The sequence below is a fragment of the Tenrec ecaudatus genome, chromosome 7 (assembly GCF_050624435.1).
Source record: "Tenrec ecaudatus isolate mTenEca1 chromosome 7, mTenEca1.hap1, whole genome shotgun sequence".
Classification (NCBI taxonomy): Eukaryota; Metazoa; Chordata; class Mammalia; order Afrosoricida; family Tenrecidae; genus Tenrec; species Tenrec ecaudatus.
Window position 1 is genome coordinate 160,789,466 of NC_134536.1, and position 16,246 is coordinate 160,805,711.

Genomic DNA, 16,246 nt, shown 5'->3' on the forward strand with positions numbered 1-16,246 from the left:
TATGAATGGGTTCATGGCTAGAAGTGCCAGGGGGTGGCCTTGAGTTACGATCTGTTAACGCGCCCCTTCTCGCCGTGGCTCCTGGTATGATTTCGTCCGGTCCTGGACTTGAGGAGCCTGTGACCGGGCCCCCATTTCGGAGGGCCTTCCCGCCCCACTCCCAGCCCTTTCCTCAAAGTGCTCTGTTTTTGTGGGACATCACAGCGAGTCTCAGAACCCAGCAACCCCCCCCCTTTCCACCCTCCCCAGCCCTTTCCTCAAAGTGCTGTGCCTTTGTCTCTGTGGGACGTCGCAGGGAGCCTTTCGGGAATATACACAAGGGAGGGGTCGGCGGGGAATGGAGCGGGGTAGTATCTTGGAAGAGTTGGACATCTGGGACTTCTTCAACGTCCAACTCCTTAGAACTAGCCTGGCAGTAGCTCTTAACAAAGCAGTTACCGCAGGCCTAGGCTAATTGTTTTTTAGGGTAAAATCAAGAGAAAAGAGCTCTATAAAGCCTTTGATTTGTTAGACCCTTTTCATCTCCTGCCCAGCTGAGCCATGAGCCAAAGGACATGTGTGCATATGTACACACACACACACACACACACACACAGAGACTGACAGTATGGGTGTAGGTGTGGTGAGAGAAGTTAACGGGAAGAGCAGGTTTTTTCCCTCTGGGTCCAAATTCCCTCAGAGACCCAGGTGTCCGAGCTGTGCCCCCCCCATCCCCCCTCCCATCCTGGGCATGGAGCCAGTTGCATTTCTTGGCCATCACGTGGTTTCCCAGCTTGGTTGGGCCAGGGGAGGAGCTAGGTCCACGGTCAACTCTGCCCCAAGCCCTAGAGAGTGACCAGACAGACAGACGACGCTGACTCCTCGTGGACCCTCCAGCCATGAGGCTCCTCGGGGGGCTGATCTGGGCGGCCCACCTCTTCGCTTTGTCTCTGCAAGAGCCCAGGTTCTGGGGGCAGAATGCTGGGTCCTGGCCTGGGGCAGGGCGGGCCATGGCCTCTGGGTGGAGGGATCAGATGCAGGTGGGGGGGGCAACGGGGCAGCAGGACAGAGAGAAGCCTGAGACCCTCCGATGGCTCCCTTACCCTCTCCAGGCTGGTCCTGTTCTCGCCTTCTGTGGTTCACCTGGGGGTTCCCCTGTCGGTGGGGGTGAAGCTCCAGGATGTGCCCCCAGGCCAGATCGTGCAAGGATCAGTGTACCTGAGGAACCCAAAGAACTGGAACGTGCCCTGCTCCCCGCAGGTGCCCTTTCGCCTCAGCTCGGAAAACGACTTCATACTCCTTAGCCTCCAGGTAACAACGCCGGCCCCGGCTCTTCCTGGGGCTTCGGCCCCCACTCCCCTCCATCCTCCAAGGATGTCTTTGTCCTTCCCCACCTCCCAGTGGGCTCTTCCCAGGCCCACTGCTCTTCGTCACAGAACCTTTGTCCTGCCTGGTCCTGTCCTTCCCTAATAGACCCCCTTGGACAGAGCCAAGGCCTGTGGCCTCCAAGACCTGCTCGGAGGCCCTGAGGTGCAGCTGCTGGCCCAGTCGCCATGGCTGAAGACCATCAGCCGCAAAGGTGTCGAGACTCAGGGTGTGAACCTGGTCTTTTCCTCTCGCCGGGGCCACCTCTTTCTGCAGACTGACCAGCCTGTGTATAACCCTGGCCAGACGGGTGAGTTGTGGGGCCTAGGGCTTCACCTTGAACTCCTTCCCAGCCTGCGCAGGGCTGGTGTGGAGCTCTTAAATGACATAGTCCCAAAGAACTTGCCTGCCACGTGCGAGAAAACTCTAGCAAATGTGCCCCTGCCCCTGCCACCGGGCCCTCCTGCCCCCTGCCACTGCCACCGGGCCCTCCTGCCCACTCGGGAGCCAGCCCGGCCTCCGCTGTGCCCTGGCTCGCTCTGCCCAGCTTCGAGGTGGACCCTGAGAGCCCCTCTGGAGAATAGAGATGATGTGTTGGGCAGCTACCTGCAAGGTCAGCTGTTTGAAACCACCAGCTGCTCCAGGGCTTTCTACTCCCCAAGGAGTCCGTGCGGCAACCCACAGGGGGAGCTGTACCCTGTTCTCTGGGCTCGCTGTGGGGCAGAATCAGCTCGATGGCAGAGAGCTTGATACTGGGGGCCAGGGACCACCCCCACCCTTTGCCCCTGGCCTCCCCCTTACCCTTCACCTCCACTCTCTAGTCCGGTTCCGGGTCTTTGCACTGGATCAGGGAATGCGCCCGTCCACGGACACCCTCACGGTCACTGTGGAGGTGAGTGCCTGATCTGGGCCCAGGGTGTGACCCTCTGCCCGCAGGCCCCCCCACCCCAAGCTGACCCCTCCTGCCCCTGCAGAATGCTCAAGGGCTCCTTGTGCGGAAGAAGGAACTATTCTCCTCCACATCCATCTTCCAGGAGAATTTCGTGATCCCAGACATCTCAGAGTGAGCGCTCCCCTTCTGGGGACTGCCCCCCACTCCAGCCACACCCCACAACTCCTGCCCCCCACCCTCCACCTCCTGTTTCCTCCAAGACACACAGAAGACAAGCCCGGGCTCCCCCAGCCGCTGGTTGACCCCATAGCCCTCTTCCTGGGCAGCCCGGCCACTAGCTGTCCTTGGCCTGGGCAGACGGTGTTCCTCCTGTCTGTCCTCAGGCCTGGGACGTGGAAAATATCCGCCCGATTCTCAGAGGCCCTGGAATCCAACTACAGCACCCACTTTGAGGTGAAGAAATACGGTGAGAACTGCAGGCAGGCACACTCGAGGGCCCAGCAGCTTTCCCGAGGGACAGAGGAGCAGGAGACGGGGTGGGGGGCCAGGCAAGGCCTGGGAGCCAGTGGATGCTGGATCCGAGAGATCTTTCACGAGAGTCTCACCTGCCTCCCCCTTTACCCTGGCTCAGTCCTGCCCAACTTTGAGGTCAAGATCACCCCTGAAAAGCCCTATATCTTGATGGCACCCGGCTTTTTCGATAAAATCCAGTTGGACATCCAAGCCAGGTAAGGGCCCTTCACCCCACACCTGCCCTCCTCAGGGCTCCCTGCTCCGCGTGAGCATACCGGGGAGCCCTGTTTCCCAGCCGGCCGGCCTCTCGCTCTCCACAAGACCGTGTCATGATATCCTCCTCCGGCACTCAGCCCACCGCCTTCCCCCTGTCCCACGGCCCCAGGTACATCTACGGGAAGCCGGTGCAAGGTGTGGCTTACGTGCGCTTTGGACTCCTGAGTGAGGACGGTGAGAAGCGGTTCCTGAGGGGGCTGGAAAACCAGACCAAGGTAGGAAGGGAGGTGTGGGAGGTGAGGGGTGAGGTCAGAGGCTGGCGCCTCACCCCAGTCCCTCCCCTCCCTGCCACAGCTGGTGGAGGGCCAGAGTCACGTGTCCCTCACGGAGGCCCAGGTCCGGGAGGCCCTGGCAAAGCTGGGGCTCAACGTCGATGACCTCCCGGGGCTGCGTCTCTACGTTGCGGCGGCCATCATTGAGTCGCCAGGTGAGTTTACTGCCCTTCCTTAAGGCCAGGCCTTCCACCTCCAACCTCCATCGGAGCCCACCTTCAACACCACGCGCCTCCCATTTTCTGCTGGGACCCAGAGGCCCGAGGGACGCGGCGTTCCGTCCCACTCCAGCCCTCTCTCCAGCGGATCCCGCGTCTCCCTCGGCTCCCCGTGGTGTGGGTGGTGGGCCACCAACGTAGCCCTCTGTGGGCGATGGCTCGTTGTTATGGTTAGGTGCCATCAGGCTGGTCTGATTCACCCCTGCAGGAAGCCGCAGCACTGGGATCCCGTCCAGGGAGTCTCTGGGTGGGCTCAAGGGCCAACCTTTCGCCTGGCAGCCGAGCACTGAACCCTCAAGCTCCCAGGCTCCGAGGGGGCCTCTGCTGACCTTTGGAACAGGGAACAGTGGACCGAGCCAGCCTGGGCTCCGAGGGGCTCACGGAGTCTGCTCCTTCCTCGCCGTCCTGCTCCTCAGGCGTTCCTAGGCTTCTCTCCGCGACCCCTCGGTTTTCCGTGTCTTGCAGGTGGGGAGCTGGAAGAGGCCGAACTCACGTCCTGGCGTTTTGTGTCCTCTCCCTACTCCTTGGATCTGAGCAAAACCAAGCGCCACCTTGTGCCCGGGGCCCCCTTCCTGCTGCAGGTTCCTTCTGGAGGGGCAGCGTGAGCCCCTGGGGGCCGGCCGGAGGGGAAGGGGCCGCTGTGCAGAGGGCAGAGCGTGGGGAGGCAAGGAGGAGGAGGAACCCTGGTGTTTCCATAACCTCTGCTTCCCGTCCCCACACAGGCGCAGGTCCATGACATGCTGGGCTCCCCTGCTGCGGGCATCCCCGTCAAAGTTTCTGCCACGGTGTCCCCGGGGCCTGCTTCTGAAGCCCAGCACTTCCAGCAGCACACAGACGAGAGTGGCCACGTCAGCTTTCTGGTCAACATCCCTCAGACCACGCAGGAACTGCAGCTCCTGGTGACTCCCTGGTGCCAGAGGGCCGGGGAGGACAGGAGGGCAACCGGGCCCATGGAGCTCTCCGCCCTGACCCTCAGCCCTCCTGACGCCTTGTCTCCAGGTGTCTGCAGGCTCCCCACATCCAGACGTGGGCAGGCTCACTGTGACAGCCCCACCCGCACAAAACGCCAGGTTCTTGTCTATCGAGAGGCTTCAGCTCCAGGCCCCGCGTGTTGGGGACACGATCAACCTGAACCTGCGAGCCGTGGGCAGCAGCCCGGCCAGCTTCACTCATTACTACTACATGGTGTGCATGAGAGGGGAGGGGGGAGAGCTGGGGGAACGCCTTGGAGGAGGGCACAGGGGTGGGGGTGCGTGGGGCAAGGTGTGCGATGGTGAGGAGACCCTTCTCCACCCAGATTCTGTCCCGGGGCCAGATGGTGGCCCTGCACCGAGAGCCCAGGTCGACCGTGACCTCGATCTCCATCTTTGTGGACCATCGCCTGGCCCCCTCCTTCCAAGTCGTGGCCTTCTACTACCACAAGAACACCCTGGTGGCCAACTCCCTGCGTGTGGACGTCCAGGCCGGGGCCTGCGAGGGCAAGGTAAGGGCAGCGCTGGGGCAGGGGACTTTTTAGGACAGAAACGAGTTTTCTGGCAGTCGAGTTCAGGCACCAACTCTAAAGGAAGGTGCTCTCTCTGTCCACTGGGGCACCTGGTTGCAGCTCGACCCCTGGGTGGCCTCCCAGTGGCACCAGTCTCCCTCCTGTTGGCGTTTGCTCGTCTCTGGGTTCAGCGCTGCTCCTGACAAGTTGATCTGGTTGAGGGCCTCGCTACCATGGCCAACGAAGCCCGGCTCTCAAAGAGGGGACCTCCGCAGGCATAGCTAGGGTTTGGGATTCCAACTCGTATTTATGGGTGGGGCAGGACCGGATGCACGTCAGTCCCTCACCAGGAGAGAAGTCGAGGTGACTGCACACAGGACATGGGTTTTGTTTGGGGGACCCCAAGGATCCCGGGCACCCATGGCTGGTCTCCCCACACTGACTGCCCCTCCCTCCTGCTTCTGCAGCTGGAGCTGAAAGTGGATAGTGCCAAGGAGTACCACCCTGGGGACTCTGTCAAGTTCCACCTGCAGACCGACTCCCCGGCCCTAGTGGCCCTGGGAGCTGTGGACACAGCTCTGTACGCTGTGGGTGGCAAATCCCACAAACCCCTCAACATGGCCAAGGTGTGGCAAGACCTTTCCCAAGTCCCTCCCCGTGCCCCTCCCCTCCCCACTGCCCTGGCCCCTGAGTCTGAGCTAAATCCTCAGACCTCCCCAGAGTCCATGCCGCGCCCTCCCCCAACTCCTTACAGCACCCCCATTCCACCCCGAAGCCTCTGGCCCCCTCCACAGCTTCTCTTGGCCGCTCAGCCCACTCTCTGCATCCGTCTCACGTCTGCTCACATCCCACCCTCGCCCCCAACACCTGATCTTCCCCTGCGGCTGCTCCTGTCCCCCCCCCCCCACCCAGCATTCCTTCCCCTGCCCTTTTTGACAGGTCTTTGAAGTCATTAGCAGCTATGACCTCGGTTGTGGCCCAGGTGGTGGGGCCACAGCCCAGCAGGTGTTTGAGGCAGCCGGACTGGCCTTTTCAGACGGAGAATCCTTGACCGAATCCCGAAAGAGTGAGAGATGTGGGGGAGCAAGCGGTGGGGTGGGGGGGCGTGACAGAGGAGGGCTGGCAGGATGTGTGTGTGTGTGTGTGTGTGTGTGTGCGCGCGTGCGCACCAGAAAGCCAGAGGTGGGAAGAGGGGTGGGGGGAACAGCAAGGGGTGATGGGAGGTCACACGCCCTATGATGCAGCTGAAGTCCTGCTCTCTCTCTACCAGCTTTCAGTTGCCCCAAGGAGAAAACCCGGAAAAAGAGGAACGTGAATATCCAGAAGGCCATCAGCCAGAAGCGTGCGTTGTGATGGCTAAGGGGCACCTTCGACTAGTGAGGCCAGCGTGGGGGGAGGGTGCCCCTTGGCTCCTGGAGCCTGTGGGTTGTATGTGGGACCAGAGCTCCAAGCTCCGGTGTAGGAAGGACACATGCTCTGGATTGCCTGCTCCCAGTGGGGGAGGCCAGGTGGCTCCACGGCCGAGCACAGCATGAGGTGTGTCTCCTTGTCCCCTGCAGTGAGCCAGTACACCTCCCCTGTGACCAAGCGCTGCTGCATGGACGGGCTGACCCCGCTGCCCATGCTGCGGTCCTGCGAGGAGCGTGCCGCCCGGGTGTCACAAGCCAACTGCCGGGAGCCCTTCCTGTCCTGCTGCCAGTTCGCCAAGGAGCTGCGCAAGCAGAGCAAGAAGAGCCAGGGGGGTCTTGCCCGAGGTGAGGGACAGGGATGGCTGGGGGCGCGGGACGGGAGGGGGTTGGACAGGCGGCTGTCTCCTCATGCCCTCCCCCCCCTCCGGCCCCGCAGCCATGCAGCTGCTGCAGGAGGAAGAGCTGATCGAGGAAGATGACATCCCCGTGCGCAGCTTCTTCCCGGAGAACTGGCTGTGGAGACTGGAGAGAGTGGACGGCTCCAAAACGTGAGGGCGCGCGTGCGCGCGGGGCGCGCGCGGGGGTGCACATGCGCTAGACTCACCTCTGGTCGCGTGGGGAGCCAGCCCGAGTGTGACCTGCCTCTCCCTTCCCCTGGACAGCATGTCCCAGTTTCTCCCCGACTCGCTGACCACGTGGGAGATCCATGGAGTGAGCCTGTCCACGCGCACCGGTGAGGTCCCCCTTGTCCCCAGGTCCCTCCAGAGGCCTTGGCTCTTGGTATGGGATGGGGTGCAGGGAGCTGGGGGAGTCTACTCCTCGGAGTGGCTTGGGAGCACCGGGCCCTCCCTGCAGGGACCCGACACCTCTGAGCTCCCTCGCCCCCCCTCCTCTCGCCAGGCCTGTGTGTGGCCAAGCCCGCGCGGCTGCGCGTGCTCCGGGACTTCCACATGCACCTCCGCCTGCCCCCGACCGTGCGCCGATTCGAGCAGCTGGAGCTGCGGCCGGTTCTCTACAACTACCTGGACCAAGACCTGACTGTGAGGGCAGGGCCTGGGACTGGTGGGGGGCGGGGATAGCCTCCCCTGGGTGGGGCTCTAACCGGCATCCATCCTTCCTCCTGCCCACCAGGTGAGCGTACACGTGGCCCCAGTGGAGGGGCTGTGCCTGGCAGGGGGCGGCGGGCTGGCCCAGCAGGTGCTGGTGCCCGCCAGCTCCGCCCGGCCTGTGGCCTTCTCTGTGGTGCCCACCTCAGCCGCTGACATATCCCTGAAGGTCGTGGCCAGGGGGCCCCTCTTGGGGGATGCAGTGTCTAAGATTCTGAAAATCGAGGTGAATAGCGCCCCCTCATGCTGACCAGGTGAAGGGGCTCACACCCAAGCCCCCTGATGGACCCCACCCTGCCCCTGAAAGTCAAAGTCCTGGGGAGTCCCCACTTGGAGGGGGCAGGCTCTGAGTGCTCTGTGACCCCTCACGGCTGGCTTCTCCTGAGACAGAAGGAAGGGGCCATCTTCAGGGAGGAGCTTACCTACGAACTCAACCCCCTGAGTGAGTGGCCCCCCACCCCAGCCACCCCTCACAGCCCGCGGGTTCCTAAAGGGGGTCAGGGGGGCGTTGGCAGAGGATGTGGACAGCGAGGCGGCTGCCAACTCCTCCATCTTCCCAGACAACCTAGCCCGCACCTTGGAAGTTCCTGGCAACTCGGATCCCAACATCATCCCTGATGGGGATTTCAGTAGCTTTGTCCGGGTCACAGGTAGGTGTGCCCCCCAGTCCCTACCCAGGGCCATCGTCCGGGTCCTAGGCCTACTCGCTGATCCTCACCCTCTCCTCCCTCTAGCCTCAGATCCACTGGACACTTTGGGCTCTGGGGGGGCCTTGTCCCCAGGAGGCCTGACCTCCCTGCTGAGGCTGCCCCAGGGCTGCGGGGAGCAAACCATGACCCTCTTGGCGCCCACACTGGCTGCTTCCCGCTACCTGGACAGGACGGAGCAGTGGAGCATGCTGCCCCCCGAGACCAAGGACCATGCCGTGGATCTGATCCAGAAAGGTTCTGGCTGGAGGGCAAGTGGGAGTTGGGGTCTGGGGCTTAAGTGATGGGAGATGGGAGGCTTGGAGGCTGGAAGGGGGAGAACAGGGACACCCCATGGGCTGGGGGGACCATAGGACCAGCTGCCTCTCCTCCCCAGGCTATATGCGGATCCAGACCTTCCGAAAGACAGATGGTTCCTACGGGGCGTGGATACACCGGGAAAGCAGCACCTGGTGAGGCCCGGGGGGCTGGTGGGCTGGGAGGGCCAAGTGGTACCTGGGGGAGCGGGGACACGGCCCCCTCTAGGGACCTGTCTCTGCTTCTGCTCCTCAGCCGCCTCTCCTGCCCTCCAGGCTCACAGCCTTTGTGCTGAAGGTATTGAGCTTAGCCCAGGAGCAGGTGGGCGGCTCGCAGGACAAGCTGCAGGAGACAGCCAGGTGGCTCCTGACCCAGCAACTGGCTGACGGTTCCTTCCGGGACCCCTGTCCCGTGCTCCACAGAGAAATGCAGGTGTGGGTCGGGGAGGTAGGGCCAAGGAGCTCTCCGGGAGGGGAGCGGGGAACACATCCTCCGAACGTCGTCTTCTCTCCCTGCTCCAGGGGGGCTTGGTGGGCAACGATGAGACCGAGGCTCTCACGGCCTTCGTGGTCATCGCCCTGCATCACGGGCTGGTCAACCTCCAGGACAGGACTGTCAAGGAGTTGAAGCAGAAAGTGGTGAGGACAGCAGTGCCCGCCCCCTCACTCCCAGAGGCCTCTCCCCCCCTCCCCAAGCCCGAGACCACCCCCTCTCTTTCTTCTAGGAAACCGCCATCTCAAACGCCAACTCATTCCTGGGAAAGCAAGCCAGTGCCGGGCTCCTGGGTGCGCATGCGGCTGCCATCACCGCCTACGCCCTGACCCTGTCCCAGGCCCCCCAGGACCTGCAGAACGTGGCTCACAACAACCTGATGGCCATGGTCCAGGAGGCCAGTGGTGAGCAGCGTGGGGTGCTGGCCGGCCCTAGAGTGTCCCTCCAGAGAAGGGGTGGGATGAAGAGGCTGGGAAGAAACTCAGAGCGTAGGCAGGGACAAGTGGAACAGAGCCCGGGGGTGCCTGCAGGCCACCAGGCTGCTCGGTGGCACCCCAATCTGCTGGTGATGGTCTCCTTCACTGCAGATAACCTGTTCTGGGGCGCCGGTGGGGGCTCTCAGGACAACGTCGTGTCGCCCACCCTGGCTCCTCGCAACCCGTCCGAGCCCGTGCCTCAGGCCCCGGCCCGGTGGATCGAAACCACGGCCTACGGCCTGCTGCACCTGCTGCTTCGAGAAGGCAAGGCCGAGATGGCTGACCAAATCGCAGCCTGGCTCACCCACCAGGCCAGCTTCCAGGGGGGCTTCCGCAGCACCCAGGTAGGGCAGGGGCTGCCTCGAGAGTCTCCAGCAGGGGGGTTGGGCCTGAGACTGACCCCCGAGTCCTCGATGGCCCTCCCAGGACACAGTCATCGCCCTGGACGCCCTGTCTGAATACTGGATCGCCTCCCACACCACCGAGAAAAAGGCGCTCAATGTGACGCTCAGCTCCACCGGCCGCAGCGGCTTCAAGTCCTACTCGCTCCAGCTGAACAACCACCAAGTGCGGGGCCTGGAGGAGGAGCTGCAGGTGACCTCCGTCCCCCCCCCCCCAGCCCCAGGGTTGACAGCACACCTGGGCTTGTGGGAGCCATGTCCGCCCTCCCAACTCCTATCCTGAAGGAGGGGGACGGGGGAGCTCCCGCCCCACCACTGAGCTGGCCTCCTCTCAGCAGGGAGACAGCGTCTGCCAAGAGGGAGGAGGTCGGGCACGTGGCACATGTGACCCGTGATGTGGGGCGAGGAGAGGGGGCTGGTTTTAGGGAGGAGGCAAGTGGCAGCAACAAACGCGTGTGTCCCTCTAACGAGCGCCTCTCCCCTGTGTCCACCCCGGCAGTTTTCCCTGGGCAGCAAGATCAGTGTGCAGGTGGGAGGAAACAGCAAAGGAACTATGAAGGTGAGTGTGCCGGGGTCAGGCAGGGCCAGGCCAAGGGTCTTGGGAGAGAACTGTGCTCGGAGCTCAGAGGTGGGGAAGGGGGAAGACACTCACGGAGGTGGGGGGGGGGGTGTCTCCCTCTTCACTCTGGCCTCCGCCTCTCTGGAGTCTGCGGTCATGCCCCTTATCATGGCTCTCACCCCCAGACCCCCAGCCTAGACATCCCTGACCCCTGGGCCTGATCCCCCAGACACAGAGCCTCCTCAGCCCCACATGGCCCCCTCAGGCTGACAGGAGCCCCTTCCCCTAGGGGCCCAGCCACCCCTCTGGGACCACCTCAGTCTCTCCTCTTCTGAGCCCCTCTTTTTTGTGCTGGTCACTCGTCCTAGGCTCGCTGGCCATGCCCAGGGCCATCTGGCTCTCTGGCCGTGCCTCAGGCTCTGTTCTCCCTTCACCCTGCCCTCTCTGCCTGCGTTCTCACAGCACCCAGGCGGGTCTGGAAACTGCCAGAGTAGCCTGGTTGCCAACTGAGCCCCCTTCCACGGGCCTGAGCCCTCTCCCGGTCAGCCAGGCCCAGGCCGACTACCTCGTTTGCACAGACCTCGCCTTGAGTGCCGTCCACTGCTCCTGCCCTCTGGGTGCCTGGGCCTTCCCACCTCCCAGGCCCTCTACCTCACCCAGCGGGGCTGGGTCCCAGTGCCCATGCGTGTCCCTGGGCCCTGCGGGGAAGGGCTGGCTGCTAGCTGCAGTCAAGCCGGTTCTGACAAACCGCAGCCCTGTGTCCAGCAGAACGGACACCGCTGGCTCCCGCCGTGCGAGCCATGATGGCAGCCACTGCGCCGGTCCATCTTGTCTAGGGCCTCTCCCCTTTGTCACTGCCCACTCCACCTTACCAAGCGTGATGGAGGCGGGTGCCCCCTACTACGGCTTGGGGAGGGGCACGTGGCTCCTCCAAAGGTCCCACGTCCTTCCCCGCCCACCCGCCTCGCCGAGCCAGGTCCTCCGTACCTACAACGTCCTGAACATGAAGAACACGACCTGCCAGAACCTGTGGATTGACGTGACGGTCAAGGGCCACGTGGAGTACACCAGTGAGTAGGGGGGGCTGGGGGGGCTCTGGGGCCGAGGGGCTGTGGGGCCCCTCTCACCAAGCCATCCCCGACAGTGGAGGCCAACGAGGACTACGAGGACTATGAGGACTATGGGGAGCCCCCATCCAGGGACGACCCAGACGCCCAGGCCCAGCCCGTGACGCCCCTGCAGTTGTTTGAGGGGCGAAGGAATCGCCGCAGGAGGGAGGTGCCCAAGGCAGGCGAGGAGTCGGAGACCCGAGTGCAGTACATGGTGTGCATCTGGTGAGCTGGGGCTGCCTGGCCTGCGGTGGGGGGCAGGAGGGGCCGGGGTGCTGCTGGACCTCATCGAGCACTCCCCTCTCCACAGGCGGGACAGCAAGGCAGGCCCCGGCATGGCCATCGCTGACATCACCCTCCTGAGTGGCTTCCACGCCCTGAGGGCTGACCTGGAGAAGGTATGGTCAGCCACCCCGGGGGGGGACCCCTGTCACCAGCAGCCCTGCCTCACCCCCCACAGCACCCCACCCAGGGGCTGTGCCCGGCCAGGCCCACCTCCCCATCACGGTTGCCCTGTCTGTGCAGCTGACCTCCCTCTCTGACCGCTACGTGAGTCACTTTGAAACCCAAGGCCCGCACATCCTGCTGTATTTCGACTCGGTGAGTGGGGAGAGGCCACACCGAGGGGCCCGGTGGGGTGCGGGGGGGCTATAGTCACTGCGTCAACGTTGGGCGGGTTCTTGGGCAGCCAGTGCTCTTGGGGGCTGGGGCTGGGACGTCGCCGGGCGGACAGGATAAGAGAGTGACTCAGCAGTGGTCAGTGGGAGCCAGCCCGGAGCTGTGACCCAGGCCGACCCCACAGGAGGCAACCTGGGACCCCGGCCACGGCAGGAGGGCAGGTCCGTGGGCAGCAGAGGGGCAGTGAGGGCCTCAGAATGAACCTTTCACGAGGCTGGTTCTAGTCCACTTCAGGTGTCCCTGGGAGGTCAAACCCTGTGCTCCTGACTACCCCTCACCTCAAGGTTGGGGATTTGGAGCCACTTACCGGCTCCAGTAAGCAAAGGCCTGCGGCTCTGTGTCCATAAAGAATAAACTTGGTGCCCCTGATTCTGGCTCCTAGTGACCTCATAGGGCGCTATAGGACAGCATAGAAATTCAAATCTTCATGGAAGCAGGAAGACTCATCTTTCTGCCACGAAGTGGCTGGCGGGTTCAGACCACTAGGCTTATGTTAGCACCCCACTGAGTAAGCACTGCGACCTCGGCCTTCCTGCTCTGTCGAGACCACGGCCCAGAGACCCCTAGGAGCACGTCTGCTCCCACGAGTGGAGGGCCGGGTGGCGGAGTGGACGTCGGTGGCCACACGTCTGATGTGGTTTGGTTTTAGCTGAGATTGGGGCCCTTCCTCATTTTCATTTGTTTGGGTTTTTGTGGGGTTTTTTAAAAAATGTCTGTGGTCTGGCTGTTGATTACATAAGTTTCTACATCTTTTTCTTTCAACTTAGCTTTTATTCTTTAGCACGCGCACTTCGGGAAGCACCCACGGGCTTACAGGAAGGGCCGCAGCCGTGCTGGGCCCTCTTGGTTGGGGCATTAGAATGTGTTTTCCTTCACGAAGTGACACTGGGCATAGATGACCCTTCGTTGTGTCTTTTCACGGCCTGATTCGGCTGCACAGCCCTGGGAAAGCCCTGGAGGCCTACTGAGACCCTTCCCCTACCAGCGGGGCTCCACCTTCCCCATGCCGCGACCCTTTCATACAGTGCCTCACGCTGTGCTGAGCCCCCAACCATAACATTATTTTCATTGCTACTTCATCACTGTCATTTTGCTACTGTTAGGCATCGGGCGACCCTGTGAAAGGGTCGTTGGATCCCTAAAGGGGTCGTGACCCACAGGTTGAGTACCGCTGTCCAAGCTCTGGGAGGGTGTGTGTGTGTGTGTGTGTGTATGGCAGGCGTGACAGAGCTCCTCCTGCAGGGCCCCTTACCTGCCCAGCAGCCTGGCTGAGGGCAGGGGCTGACAGGCCAGGTGTGGGCTGAGGGGAAGGAAGCACCTGGGGTTGGGTGACCACTGCCCTGGCCGGTCAAGACAAGGCTGTCAGGAGGGTGGGCAGGCGAGTAGATGTGGTGGAATTGATCGGGCCTTCCTGAATCCTTGGGCAGGGCAGGATTGGACATTCAGCGTGAGATCCACCAGCCCTGAAGGGTCTGCGGGGCATAGGGGGCCAGTGGGGGAAGGGAAGGTCCAGGGGCAGGTAGGGGCTGGAAGCACCTCAGGGGGGAGGGGAGGGGAGGGCATCCTGGAGGAAGTGGTCCTCAGGGGCAAGTCTGCTCTGGGCCCGGTCCTGAAGGCCACCATCTAGATGTGACATCATCCTCAGAGGCCTCGGGGCAGAGTGCTGCTGGCAGCATGACAGGAATGTGAAGGACACTTGGGATAAGAGGACAATGCCATGGGGCAGAGAGTGGGTCCTGACCTCCATCCCCGCCCAGGTCCCCACCTCGAAGGAGTGCGTGGGCTTTGGAGCTGTGCAGGAGGTGGCTGTGGGGCTGGTGCAGCCAGCCAGCGCGACCCTGTACGACTACTATAACCCGGGTGAGCACGGGTCGGAGTGGGCGCCTGGGAGCAGGGCCGCCGGGAACCTGGACGGTGAAGGGGCAAGAGTGGCCTGGGTGACAGGGAGGCACTCGGGACAGCCACTGTGTGCTAATGCGCCCCCCCCCCCCCACTTAACACTCCCCTGCCCCCTTCTACTTTCTGCAGAGCACAAGTGCTCTGTGTTTTACGGAGCACCAAGCAAGAGCAAACTCCTGTCCAAACTGTGCTCTGGAGACGTGTGCCAGTGTGCAGAGGGTGAGCCCAGACTCCCCCGGGGCCTGGGGACAGGGGCGGAGGCGGTGGGGGGGACGTGGGACCATTGGGGCCTAAGGCCAGGGTTCATCCATCGGGCACTCTGGCTTCAGGGAAGTGCCCTCGACAACGTCGCGCCCTGGAGCGGGGCCAGCAGGAGGAGGAAGGCTACCGAATGAAGTTCGCCTGCTACTACCCTCGTGTGGAGTACGGTCAGTCAGTCTCCTCACCGGGCCCTGCCTGCCTGCCTGTCCCAGGAAGCAGGCCTTTGGCCCTGCCACTTCTGCAGGTTCCTCTCACATGCCCGCCCCTGCCGCCAGCCCTCTGCACCTCTTTGGAACTCACCGTCCCACCTCCCCTCGCCTCTCTAACCCCCACCCCAGGCTTCCAGGTGAAGATCCTACGTGAAGACAGCAGGGCTGCCTTCCGCCTCTTTGAGGCCAAGATCATCCAAGTCCTGCATTTCAGTATGGAGGCGGCCGGGGCTGGGGGACGGGTGGGGGGGACTTCGGTCTGGGTTGGCCCTCTGTCTCTCAGTACCCAGGGCGCGTGCGCAGCCCCAGAGAGAGCAATCTCCCTCCCGGGTGGGTGAGCGGGGCGAGGCTGCAGGGAGACCTTCTCTACCCCTCTGACGTCCCTTATGCCCCTCGTCTCCTCCTCAGCCAAGGATGCCAAGGCTACCATTGGCCAGACCCGAAACTTCCTGGTTCGAGCTTCCTGCCGCCTTCGCTTGGAGCCTGGGAAAGAGTATTTGATCATGGGCCTGGATGGAGTCACCAGGGACCTCAAGGAAGAGTGAGTGCCCTGGGCCATCGGTCTCCTGTTCCCCTTCCCTCTTGTGCTTCCCCTGGCACAACTGCCCTGCTGCCTCCGAGTCAAGCGTGCCCCCCCATCTGCCCATCCTCCTGGCCTCTGATGACCGCCCTCCGCCCCCTGCAGCCCCCAGTACCTGCTGGACTCGAACAGCTGGATTGAGGAGATGCCCTCAGAGCGCCTGTGCCAGAGCACCCGCCAGCGGGCAGCGTGCGTCCAGCTCAGCAACTTCCTTCAGGAATATAGCACCCAGGGGTGCCAGGTGTGAGGAAGCTGCCCCACAGGGGCCTGCACCGAGCACAGGGACCTCTGCTCCCCCTGACCACAGCCCAGGGAGGGCCAGGGGCACAATAAAGGCCTTTTACAGCAAAGGGTAATGTGTGCCTCTTGGATTGAGGACCCAGACCCAGGCTTGCGCCGTCTTAGACTTTCAGACCCTGGTGGCTTCCGGGGGCGGCCAACCCTCCCTCCCAATGGCTCAGGGCGGAGCTCAGTTCCTCTGGGGCCTCCTTGATGAATTGTGCCCCACAGCCTGCACCCAGAGGCCCCAGGCCCCACACTTCATCTGTGCCTGCAGCTCAGTCCACACCTGTCCGGCCACACGGCACCCTCCATCCGTGTGCAGGTGGGGATCTGGATCTGCTGCACTTAGTTGAATCCTGGCCAGTTGCAGGCCTGTTGAAACCTGAGCCTGCTATCCATGGCCTCAGCTCCTGTCCCCAGAGTTGTGCAATGCTCAGCTCTGATCATGTCTTCAGTCTGGTAAACAAGGCACAAGGCTGACCTTGTGTGCCAGTCTGCTGAGGAGAGCGCTGCTCAATTGGGGTGAACCCTCCCCGTCCAATAACCTTGCCTGCATTTGGTTCTACCTCTGGGGTGCTGGGGTGGCCCAGAAATCCGCCTCCAGGAACATCCTGGTTGAATGGAAACGGATCACTCAGCAACCTGCTATCTGTCACTCACAGTCCCTGAACTCTCTCTCCTTCCGTTGTCTGCCGGGTCCCAGGGATGGAGCTGTGAACTTGCTCACACTTCACGCCTGGGGGATACCCCAGGATACAGGAGAGCCCTGGGGGCCTGTGGAGG

At 63.0% G+C, this 16,246-nt stretch overlaps 1 protein-coding gene across 1 annotated transcript; it reads left to right on the plus strand.

The window, feature by feature from the left end:
- The first annotated feature begins 799 nt into the window (after positions 1-799).
- On the plus strand, positions 800-15,537 carry LOC142453770 (complement C4-A-like). Its single transcript, XM_075555416.1, has 41 exons — positions 800-943; positions 1,092-1,290; positions 1,453-1,654; positions 2,166-2,236; positions 2,319-2,407; positions 2,620-2,702; positions 2,868-2,964; positions 3,135-3,240; positions 3,320-3,452; positions 3,981-4,096; positions 4,238-4,414; positions 4,515-4,700; positions 4,813-4,998; positions 5,466-5,624; positions 5,938-6,064; positions 6,269-6,340; positions 6,558-6,752; positions 6,844-6,955; positions 7,070-7,140; positions 7,308-7,447; positions 7,539-7,739; positions 7,904-7,955; positions 8,074-8,163; positions 8,248-8,457; positions 8,597-8,672; positions 8,793-8,949; positions 9,039-9,155; positions 9,242-9,413; positions 9,597-9,829; positions 9,912-10,079; positions 10,386-10,445; positions 11,422-11,515; positions 11,590-11,779; positions 11,865-11,952; positions 12,080-12,154; positions 13,990-14,092; positions 14,261-14,350; positions 14,461-14,559; positions 14,731-14,814; positions 15,010-15,142; positions 15,287-15,537. The coding sequence occupies exons 1-41, from the start codon at positions 879-881 to the stop codon at positions 15,426-15,428; spliced, it is 5,220 nt and encodes a 1,739-aa protein (XP_075411531.1). The 5' UTR covers positions 800-878; the 3' UTR covers positions 15,429-15,537.
- The last annotated feature ends 709 nt before the right edge of the window (positions 15,538-16,246 follow it).